The 12,323-nt window shown below is 40.5% G+C and overlaps 1 protein-coding gene across 1 annotated transcript in view; it reads right to left on the bottom strand.

Moving 5' to 3' along the window:
• Positions 1-12,323, bottom strand: part of Gabra3 (gamma-aminobutyric acid type A receptor alpha3 subunit) — a 289,092-nt gene that overhangs the window by 12,196 nt on the left and 264,573 nt on the right. Inside the window, exon 9 of the mRNA XM_004646005.3 lies at positions 8,181-8,392. Within this exon, the coding sequence (XP_004646062.1) occupies positions 8,181-8,392 (212 nt within the window). The remainder of the gene's footprint in view (positions 1-8,180; positions 8,393-12,323) is intronic.

Here is a 12,323-nt window from a genome sequence, read left to right as displayed (position 1 = left end):
AAGAAGAATATATGCAGTGTATTATTTGTTGAAACTGTACTTTCGATTTGATTTGAAACTGTCTCATTGCTATATGTTTATCAATAAAACTTTGAAAAAGAAAAAAAAAGGGAGGGGCAGAGGCAGCAGTCTCCTTTCTTTTTCATGGGTGAATAGTATTCCATTAAAATGTGACTACTTTTTGTTATCCTTTCCTCCACCCATGGACATTTATGTTGATTCAATATACTGGTTTGTGCAAATACTGCTGACCTCAACATGAAGGTGCAAACATCCCTTGACACAGTGATTTGCTTTCTTTTGGATACACATCCAGTGGTAGGGCTACTGGATCATCATGTGGTAGTTCTATTTTTAACTCTCTGAAGAAATTCCATGTTGTTTTCCACAATGGCTGTACTAATTTACCTTTCTTCATCAGTGGTATGTAAGGGCTCTTTTCTCTACACACCATCAGAAATCCTGGCTGTCTTTCGTCATTTTTACAATAGCCATGATAATGTGCGTGAAATGCTTATCTTCTTGTGCTTTTAACCTGCGCATCCCTGAGGGCTGATGCTGCTGAGCTTTTCTTCTTCTGTACTGTCCTTTCAAGAAACATCCATTCAGAAGCTCTGCTCACTTTCAATATGTCCCTTGTTTGCTCGCTATTGAGTCATCGGGGCTCCTTGTGCAAGTTGGACCTCACTCTCTTACCAGCATAAGGTTCGCAAACACTGTCTCCCATTCTGTGCGTCTTTTCATTCTTGATGTTTCCCTCCTGACTACCGTGAGGCTTACATAAAACATCCTGCAGTCATAACGTGCTGCTTTCTCTATACTTTCGCTGCATAGTTTTTTAGGTTTCACAATTTGTATTGTTTATTGCTTAACAAAGTGTTGTAAGTATTCATTCTAATAGTCTCTTAACTCGTACTCAGTGTGTGTTCTACATGCTATCATCCCACTAGCATAATATTTTAAATTTGACTGTGTACCTCCTTTTATCCGTGTTTTAGGTACTAAGTGGTGTTCTTTTCCTTCAGCTTGAAGAACTCCAATTCGCATTGCCTATAATATGGGTGAAGTGCGATGAACTACTTCCTCTGTTGGTTGTCTGGGAAAGAATTATCTCTTCTTCCTTTTCGAAGGAAGGTTTTGCTTTATGCAGTATTTTTGGTTGGTTGGATATTTTTTCTTCAGCACAGGGAAAATATCATCTTATTCTCTTCTGTCTATACAGTCCTTGCTGAGAATTCTAATACCAGTCTGATTGGAAGACTTTAGTCAGATTTAATTGGATATTAATATCTTTCCCTATATTCGGAAAGTTTTCTGTTACCATTTCTTTTATTTAAAATAACCTGCTCACCCTGCTGTTTTCTTCTCCTTTTAAAACTCCTGTAACTCTACTGCTTGCTCTTTTGATGCTGCTCCACAAAACCCGCAAGCTTTCCTCACTACTTCTGTCTTTAATCTTTTCCTCTACTGACAATATATTTTTAAATAACCTATCTTCTAATACACAGATTCTCTCTTCTGCTTCAACTCTGCTGTGACCGATCTCTATTTCATTTTGCATTCTATTCATTTTATCCTTCAGTTTCAGAATTTCTGTTCCATTTAGAAATTTCAATCTCTGTTAAATTGATAATTTTGATCAATATTTAATATTAAATAGTTTTCTTGAAGCACCCCAAGCTATTTTATAACAACTGTTATAAATTATCTGTCAAGTAGCCCATATGTCTCTGATTCTTGCAGAGATTTCTTTCTTTGAATTTCTTTTTTATGTTCTCTTCTCTTGTAATAGAATACACCTGCCATTTTCCTAGGACATGACTTGAGACAGAGGACATTTCTGTACACTTGAAGCTTTGAAAACGATTAGTTTGCATCTCCACTTGTGTGATACTTGGTTATGCATAAGTTGAAAGTCATTCATTTCCCAGATTTATGAGACGTATCTCTCTATTCATTTCCAACATCTAATGGACTTGCAAAGGGTGATGCCACACTTCATTATTTCTTTGTAGGTAACATTTATTTTCCTCATAGGCTTTTTAAAATCATCATTTTATCCATGGTTCCCTGAAATTTCTGTGTTGATATGCCTTTGTATGGACACAGAGAATGCCTGCCATCTGGGAATTGAGGACTTTTAGTTTGTAAAAATGCCTGTGCGCCTCCTTTGTTGGTGCCCTCTCTTCCCTGTTCTCCATGCCTGACTGCAACTCTGCGTTGTGTGCGTGTAATCCAAAGTCTCTTCCCTCTACCTCGACATGCTTCTTTTCTCATTGTGCTCTACTTACTGGATAATTTTCTCCAGTTTATTTTCCTACTTCTCTATTAAATTTTTACTTTGCTAAAGTTAATTTCAAATGCTTGTTCTTTGATTGTACATTATATAGCATCCTGCTCTTGTTTTATGGAAAAGGTGTATATAACTGTAATAAAAAGCTAGAGTAGAAGCCAACTTTCCCTTTTAAAATTCTCTATTATTCCCTAGATTATCTCTTCTTCTATTCGCAAGATGAATTGCTCCTTTTTATTGCTATTTTCTCTCTATTTTTCTTATAATCTTTGGTTTTCTCTTTCATACTGAAATTTGTGTTAGTGGTCTCTGCATCCCAGCTCTACTTGGTAAGAGTGAATATGTTTGTGTTCCGGTGTACCTCTGCTACATTTCTTGACTGGGGGACTAAGATTTATGATCAGTAGCTGCAAGCAAGCCCTATGGGGAGGTATTCTCAGAAGTTGGGATGTAACAACTTTTCTCTCTGGACACTGAGCTCTGGTCTTGACTCTTCCATGCCAGACTTGTAGCCAGCATCCCTAGTCAGACCACAGTGCCTCGTTCTCTTCCACATAGCATGTCTTGCCTCAGAGTTTTTACACAGTTCTACTTTAATCCACTTCAGCAACTCAAGTTATTTTACTTTGAAAATACATCAGCTATTAAATCAGACTGTTATTCTTAACAGCTACATAAGTTACATGTATGTTTAAATCAGAGTATTTCACATGAAAACAATTTTAAAATCCTATAGCAAACAAAATCATACAGCACAGTATAGGTCTGGGGAAAGGGCACTGCTAAATGTTCAAATAAGGCCAAGCACTTAAAAGATCGAAAAATGAAGCATTCCTGTACGGGAACTCAACACTACGAGCTAAGTGTGCTTTCCAAGCGCATTCATATATTCAAGGCAGTGTCTCTTTTTCTTAGAACACCAGGAAATGCAATAAGGCTCATTAATAGATACAACTGCCCTCAGGATTTCAACCCCAGTTGCCTTCTTTAAATTAAAATTCACAAAGTACACCTCTTGCTCCACTTTTTGGTTTCTAAGGAAAAAAGTATGAGCACACAATTCAAACTAAATGTCTTCCAGTGACTTATCTTGGTTATTTTTTTTTCCTGAAAAGACATGATTTGGTATAATAAACCACTAAATATTCAGCATGGACTGCTGTCGTGAGAGTGGCAGGTTCAGTTTTTGATATATGTTAATTGTGCACTTGGTGAAAAATCGGTTCTTATCCTCTCAGTTCGCATTCAACTTCCTAAGGCAATGCTAACATCTCTCATCTGACATTTCTTCCCCAGCTCTGCTGGTATTTGTGGCTTTCTATTTATTAATTTACTCTCATTTTAGTGGAACTTTCAGAGAAAACAGTTCCAAAACACATGTAGTATCCTCTAAAACCTACAGTTTGAGGTTTTATTTTCATCTCTTCCATCCTTCTCTTTATCTACTATCTTTCTCCTAACATTGTACTTAATTCTTGGCCACAGTACTAATTAGAAATAAATTTTTAAGTCACCAATGTTATTTTATTTATTTATGTATTTGGTGCAGGGATTAAAAGAATACAGCACCATGTCAGGTTTCTGCAGCTGGCTCAGGGTGTGGGGGTGGGGGATGCAGTACCAGGGATCGAACCCGATCCTTGCACTTGCCAAACTGGTGCTTAAACCCCTGAGCTATCTCTGTGTTCCCACTTATCTTATTTTAAAAAGCTCTTGCTGACTCATTCAATCTTTGTAAAGTAAATAAGGCATACGAAGCCTTTTGAAATGAAAACTAAGCTATTGTTAAACTTCAATATTTCACTTCAATGCATTTTAATTTCTTTTCTTGTGAGTCTCATTGTTCATCTCGCAGGTCATAGCAGTGTAGACCAAGTACAGGACCTTCACATTATGGATCATTATTGCGCATCTGATAGTTTAGTTTTCAAATTTTCATAATCTGCTTCTTATTGGTTACTTACATAGACTGACCCTGGGGAATGGATAAGAAGTACTGAGACCATTATCTTCTCAGAGGAGTTGTAGGATATCCTCTATGTTCTTTTCTGAAAATTTTATTTTCAGCACTGTTTGGGTAGGTAAATGGTCATTATTTTGACATGCACTTGAACAATTTCTACCAATCTATTCTCATTCTTCCCTGTCTGCAAACCATCCCGTACTTCCTCCTGACCACCAAAACAAAAGGTTGAGACCTGAAGAGTCTACTTCATTTTCCGTAAGACACCCATGGTAGTTTTCAGATACCGAAAAATAGCAAAAATAATTCTCTTTCAAACATTTGTCCCTCCTCTATGGTAGTAAGCAAGTGGCAGCAGTATATGTGACAAGAGTCAACCAGTGCAGAATGAAGGACCTTGATTTCACTTTTATAGGTCACTCTTAACTTAGACCAAATCGAACTGGGTGTTTGAAGGAGTCCACCCCAGGTAGGTTTAGGTTCATCCTGGGCAGTTGTTGATAAGCTTCTACATACCACAGCTAACTGTGGTACCTGTGTATGAGAACTTATATTCAACTTAGCAAATGTTAATCTTTTAATTTCACTTTGTCTTTTCAAACTTGAAAAATCCTGCTTGAATCCTAATTCAGATAACACTCCTCTGCCAACCAAACTTCATTAATACTAGATTATAAATTTGAATATTCTACCTTATATGTCTTCATTTGAGTCACTGATGACAGGATTTGAGTGGAAAAGGTCAAAAAGAAAGCCCTATGAATTATCCTTGGAGACCTTTTTTTCAGGTAGATGTCAATCCATCAATGAATTCTATTTGACTGCAGTTGGTCAACTGACTCCATCAGCCCAATTGTACTCTTTTTAAACTACTTTCTATTCATCGTGGGCACATAATAAAAAAGTTAGTTAAATGTTTTGATAAAATCATTTCCTGGTCTGCCAGTTCATTAAACTTTTTATAAAAGCTCATGAGAATAGTTTAGCACAATTTCTTCCTTGTGAACTCAACCTGTATATATCTGCTATTGCTGCTAATTGCTCTTAAAATATCCACTTAATAATGCATTCTAGAGATCTTTCAGTTTCTTATGTCAGGGTCAGCACATCCTCACTCTTTTCTCCTCTCTGACACTAGCCCAAAACAGTAAGGCAAATTAGTTCTAAAAACTAAAATTGTCGTTTTGTACCTGCTATTTTAGTGCTGGGGATCCAAGTCAAGGCCTTGCATATGCTGAGCAAGTGATGCACCACTGAGCTACACCCACAGCCTTGAAATTTGCTCCTTGCTGGAACTGGAATGCCTTTATAACCCTGATTCCCCAAAGTAACATTTTATTCCAAACACAGTGAAACTAAGATCAGGATGAAGAAATCACTAAGAACACCCGCTGCTCTGGGATTCTGGCCAAGAATAAAATTTGAGAAAGTAGGTGGCATGGCCTGTGAGGAAAACACCATCTTTACTTTTAACTCAAATCAGTTTCAGTATGGTTCATGGTGAGAACATCCTGTCATCTGAACAACACACAATGGCAGAGGACGTAGAGACTGGGAAATGAAGCAACGTAACCCCCAAAAGTACACACATACACACACCTGTACCACACATGAAGCACTTACCTATGAGCAAGCAAACTTCTTGCTGGGTAGATGCAGAATCATTATAGGGATCAGGGCTCGGAACAGTTTATACAGACAAAGTGAGGACCAAATTATGAACTCTCTACTTCTCACCAGTATGTCACTCAGTCTCTGCCACACCTTCAAACAATGTTTCCACACAGAATGGGGCTCATGAACAACTCCGAATGTAACTTCAAGTAGTAACTGAAGACAGACTATGGGACGCTAATGCAAAATAGGTACAAATGGAGGAAAATGGCCAACAAAGGATTATGGGAGACAACACAAAACAAGCAAGGGATGTATGAAAATGAAGTCATGAACGGCAAAATAAATAAGACAAAATAATTGCATCATATACATTAAGAGGGATAAACATGGTTGAAAATAGAAGATATGCTTAAATTTGGGAGGAAATTAAGTATAAAATAAAGAAGTAAATTTTACCAGAGAAGATATGGTAGGCATGGAAGAGCAAAACAAGGTCTAGCATATGCATAATCTCTGCTCCTGGTAAAAGAACAGAAATATGTTTCCAAGAAAGCTTTCCTGACATATAAAAGGTGATTAATCTAGACTTAAAGGGTAAGATGGTATGCTAAAAAATGATACATGTTGATCAGGATATATCCTTGTAAAGTAACTAGTCTTTCGAAATAAAAGATGCATTTTACATGGACTCCTAGACCGTTGAAACAAGTCTCCTAGGCTGTGAGAAATGTTCAGGCTGGCTCTAACTATCTGGAAGACAACATTCAGTGGCAGAATTAAGTACAAAAATCATACAGAACCATCAGAGAAGAAGAATCTGACTGACTAATTGTACAAGAGCCAAACTATAATTCAAGAACAAGCCTAACAGACACACTGGGAACACACGCAAGATAATAGGAAATACAGCTCCCACAGGCCTGCTAAAAGAAGACACCAGACATGAGCCTTGAAATAACTCTGCAATGATTAGAACAATGGATAAAGGGGAAGAACTTATTTAAAAATAGACTAATGACTAAGCAACTATAGGAATTTTGGTTGCAGAGAGGGCTATAAATATACTAAATCTTGACAAGGCATAAAGAACAATAGAACAAAGTTAAGAAATAAAAGGCACTAGTAGAGAGATAAGATAGGGCAAATAAACTGATTTCCTTACATCATGTAGTAGATGGGTGATACTTCTTCATAGCGAATAAATCAATGTATAGAGTGGTAGATATAAACTGGGAGCACAGAAATGCCAAGAAGTAAAGTATATGGAGAAAACAGATTCACATTTTTCTTCTTAATTTACAGAAGAGTAAGTAAGGTCTATTTAAATAAGTAATTCAAATCTATTCCAAGCTTTTCTAACTCACTATTCTGTACTCTATGGAGTGCATCTTTTCAACTAGATTGAAAAATCGTCATTAGCATTTCTCCACACTTCTTTGAAGACTACTGGAATAGTTTTGGCATCATATCTGCCAGTTCTTCTTATCACATCAGATAATCCTTCTCTCTATCTAGATACCTGAACTCATCTGAAGCACCCGGGAAGCACAATCTTGATTTCGTAGTGCTCACAGTTCATTCTGACATTCTTATTGGTTTATTTCCTCTCTCTTCCTTCCCATTCATGCACCCATCCAACCAATGTTCGTTGAGATTTCACTGAGTCAGATGCTCTTCAGGGATGCAGGGGAAGCCCTGCCCTCAACATGTTCCTAGTCCAGTAAGGAGGCAGACCAATAACTCTAATACAAATGCATTTCCTAATATCAGGAGCATGTGCCTACATCAAAGCTAAATTCATCTGGGTCACTCCAGAAATGTTTTCTGGGGAAAGCAGCATTTCATTTAGTTTGTGAAGAATGAGTTTTCACTAGGGAGGAGAAGGAAACGTTTCAAGTGGAGGATGTGAAATAAGGAAAACCCCAGAAAGAATGATGACCATGTGGCCTTGAGCATAACGTGACTGTACTGGGAAGCGAAGGGCAGAGACGACCCAAGAGGTTGTTCTCTGGACTGAAGGAGAATCCAAGCTCTGGGTGACACTGCAGTAACAATGATTCTGTCTTGAGTCTAGCAGCATTGCACTTGAATTTCAGCCTAGACCGCAAGACGCTGAACGCTCGGTGAGGCTTGCACTTTCCTTTGCTCCAGGTTGCCAAGAAACAGTCCCGTTGAGAGCTGGATTGCTGACCCCAGTGAGGAGCACACAGCCCTGCCCAGTTGCCGCAGGCCGTGAGCTGCTCACTCCTGGTCCCAATACAGCTCCCTCGGGGACTGCTTCCCAGCCCCTCCTCTGCTGGCTCTCACCTTCGCCTCCAGGGTGTCTGGAGTCTTCTTGCCTTCCCAGGCCCAACTCCTCTTGGTGAAGTAGTTGACAGTGGCGAATTCAATCAGCGCAGAAAACACAAAGGCATAACAAACGGCTATGAACCAGTCCATGGCCGTCGCATACGCCACTTTAGGTAAGGAGTTTCTGGCACTGATACTCAAGGTGGTCATGGTGAGCACCGTGGTGACCCCTGGGAGAGAAAAGATGACAGTGGTTGAAAAGGGAAGGCATTGAGCATATGTTTATTACAATCACCCACTTTCCACGTGGAACAAGAAATTTCATGCCATTCCCCACAGCCCCTCTAAAGCAAAATACAGAGAACATCAAAGTTGAAGGAATCCACCGAGTCACTCCACAGACAATGGTTTCAAAAGAGTTTTCCTGACACACAGAAGGTAATCAGTCTATACACTTAAAGGGCAAGATGGTGTCCTAGGAAGACCTGATACACGTTGGTCAGGCTAGATCCCTGGAAAGCACCTGGGCTTTGCAAGGAGAGCATATATATATTTTTTTCCCAGCATCACACAATTTATTTTTACATCATACAACTCTAGATCCAGCCAACCCTGGAAAGCTCAAATTATGATAGCAGGAAGCTTTTGGGGGACATTTAGGCACAAGCCATAACAGGTAGGAAGACCAGAATTGAAAATAGGTTTCACTGAATATTCCTTACAGATCGAACTTTTAATTCCTAATTATAAAAATTGAAAAAATTTAAAGCAGCGACTAAATTGGAAGCCAAAGGAAATAAGCTCAGTATTATTTACTACATGAGAGAAATTATTTCACATGACTCTAGAAGACAAAAAAAAGAGAGCATATATTTCTGTAGGCTTCGGGACTGTGGGTCCAGGCTGCCTACTCGTGCTGGCTCGGGAACAGAAAGAGAAAGTGGCGGGCACAGGGCTAGGAACCTCTGGTGCTGCATTTCAAACAGTTTTTCTCTGGCCGCTGCTTAACCATGTGTCAAGAAGTATGTAAGCCATTTTAGTGTAAACTGCTTTTAAATCAGAAAAACCTTTTGCAGTTGAAATCTGACTTCTCTAACTATCAGCCCATTAAATGATATCAAAATTTCTTTTGTGACTGCACAGTGAGAAAAATTGTGCTCCTTCCTCTCCAGGACAGGCCTTTAGGTACCCGAGAGGGGTGGCTATAGTTTCTTGTGCCTCTGTTCATCTCCAGAACATGGAAATCAATGCACTCCTTCAGAACTCCTCATCTGTTTTTGCCAGATAGTATTTCGATATGTAACCCAGGCTGGCCTGAACCTGCAGGGAATCTTCCTGCCTCAGCCTCCCAAGAGTGCTGGGACTATAGGTATGTGCCACCTCACCCAAATAGGAACTCCCTTGTTCATTGCTGTCCCCGTCCTAGTAGTTCTCTTTGGAACAGCCGAGAGTTCAGGATAGTCTGAATTCAGCAGGAGCTTGACTTGGTTCATGCTGAATGCTCTTCCAATAATGCTAGCCCACTAAAGTGGAAAGTGCATTTACCAGTTGCCTTACCCTCTAGGACTCAACTGACCTTCCTCAAAAAAAAATATTCCAACAATGTATGTCATGTAAGGGTTGGGAAAGTGGAGCTTGCTTTTAGATCAATTGCTTATGTTTTCCTTTCTTCACTTTTAACTTACCATTAAAAGTCGATTATTAAATATATACCTTTATGAGTAAACATTTGTGATTCATCATTTACATTTATCTTGGGGAATTAGTGTCTATACGCACCGCTCATGCTCCTGTCCTCTCATCTTTCTTCTCTGTTTCCTGCCATCTCACTTTTATTTCATTCATTAAATTACTTTTATTTTTGGTTTCTTTTAAAAACGTCTCATGTTTTAGATATAGATATGAGCCATATGGTGTTGGGGTTAACAGTCTAAGCTTTACAGTCGATCACGTTCAACAGAAATTGGGAAATTCCCACTAACTAGTAATATGACCTCGAACAAGCCATTTTCTCCTGTGAGGCCTCAGTTTCATCATGTGTAAAATGGGGATAGTCTAATAATACCAGACAGTAAAGAGATTTGTTGGGAGAATTGGATGAGATGATATTTATAGTCTATGTCATAATACCTGACGCCAAGTACTCCATAAATAGCATCAATAATTGATGATATTATTTTGTTGTTACTTCTAATAGTACTGCCATAATTAACAGCACACTACGGTATCATAATTTTAGGAACGTTTGCAATACAAAGCTAGTCTTAATGAGTAGCACACTGGAAGCCAGAAGTTCTGAGTGCAGCCGCTGGCTTGTTCTGCACTAAGCAATATCAGCAACTGCTCTGAGTCCCCATTCTCCCTACCACTAGCCCATTTATCAGCATCACATGCTGTCCCTCTCTCCTGGGATTCCCATAGTCCCCTCCCAGGTATGGGAAGGAGAAGGCACATTCAGATCCTTTTTCTGAGTACTGAAATGCTGAAAAAGGGGGGCAATGTGAACCTCTTGAGCCAGGGTCAAATGGCACAGGATAGCCTAAAGCACCGAGGGACCCTGGGTACAAAGCAAGTGGGAAAAACACTGCTCGGATACCGCTGCCCAGTCACCCCTGTGTCTTGCAGCTTTCAGGCTTCTTCCCTGTCTCACTGCATTGCACTGAGCACCTTCCTTTTACATGGGCTACATACATGAATGTCCACACTGGAACGAACTCGGTGCAGTGCAGAGACCCTGAGGAGTACCTATGCATACTCTAAGCAGGAAGCCATCAAAGCTGATTAGCAAGTTCACTTTGAAGCCACGTAGGGAAGCAGTCACCTATGGAGCAGCTGTCAGTACATGATCTGAATTTGCGCCTTGCTAAGATCTGAGAATGGACCCCAGGGTCACCAACCCTCCGATCATGCCAGGGACTGCACTTGTGAGAGAAACATGCTTCTTCCTCACGGCAAGGAGCACATACAGCACTCGGGCTTAGCTGGAGAGAACTGCACTGCGACGCCAGCGAGCGCGCCAGTGCCCCATCTCAGGAGCGCTTTAGAGCTCTGGCCTCTAGGGTTTAATTAGGCCTGTCATCTTCTGGAGAGCTCTTAGTGCCCAGAACTGGTGAGCCTCTCAATCAAGCATTCGGTATGCTCATGGGGAGACAAAGAAATGCTCCACATTGTAAAGAGACTGCCTGTCATCCAATGCTTCTCTTTCAGGACTCTTCTTTGAAGACTTTCTTGACATGGTCAGGTAGCACTGGTGAGCCATGCTTGCGCTGTACGCTGCTAGCACACTTGCCTGATGACAGGTGTCTGTCCTACAACACTGCAGGCATAAGAAGGGCACTCAGGCTAGTTTGTGAGACCTCAGCGCACACCATGGCACCGCACCCCATTCCCTCCCTGCAGGCTCCTCGGGGCACTTTGCTTACAGAAACTGTACTGTAGTTATCAACAGTATCATTCTTTTTGCCTCCTTTTGTCCCATTAGCAACCACCTGTTCTCTGTCGTACACACAATTAGTTCGCAGGGCTACAAAATTTAAAACATTTCAGACAGCAGCACTGAAAGCGAGCGCCCATTCTCTCCCCGAAGGTAATGAGAATGAATCACGCCTCACCCCCGCATGGGCAAAGCTATTTAGTCCTTGTCAGTCAGGCTTCATCTTTATAGGAATTAGTCAAACTTTCGCTAAAACAGAAGTGCGCTTTTCTATGGCCCCAGTCGTGCGCGAGTTCCATTGCTGCTCAAGCTTTGAGAAATTCATCTGATTAGTTGTGACCGCTGTAGCATTCAGAGTGATGTCTCCATGAGCCTGTAGCTGAAATTTCCCTGACGAAACGTATCTTAAAAGATCTTTCATGTGCTTATGGCGATTTGGATATACTCCGGGGGATCTTTCTGCTCATGTCTTTGGTCCATTTAAAAAATTGGCTTCTTAGGGGCCAACGAGATAGCTCAGGGGACCAAGCGCAAGGACCGGTGCTCTATCTGTGACACCACATGCCACACAGGTCCCACTTCCCCTGGGCTCTGAGCCAGCCACCGAGACCAGGCGTGGTGGTGCATGCCTGTAATCCCAGTACTGGGGAGGCTGAAAACAGGAGGATCAATGTGAGTCTGAGCTGCAGAGTGAGACCCTATAACAAACAAACAAACAAATATATATA

The sequence above is a fragment of the Octodon degus genome, unplaced genomic scaffold (genome assembly GCF_000260255.1).
Source record: "Octodon degus isolate 3935 unplaced genomic scaffold, OctDeg1.0 scaffold00249, whole genome shotgun sequence".
In the NCBI taxonomy this organism is placed as follows: domain Eukaryota; kingdom Metazoa; phylum Chordata; class Mammalia; order Rodentia; family Octodontidae; genus Octodon; species Octodon degus.
This window is presented reverse-complemented; position numbering and strand designations above follow the sequence as displayed.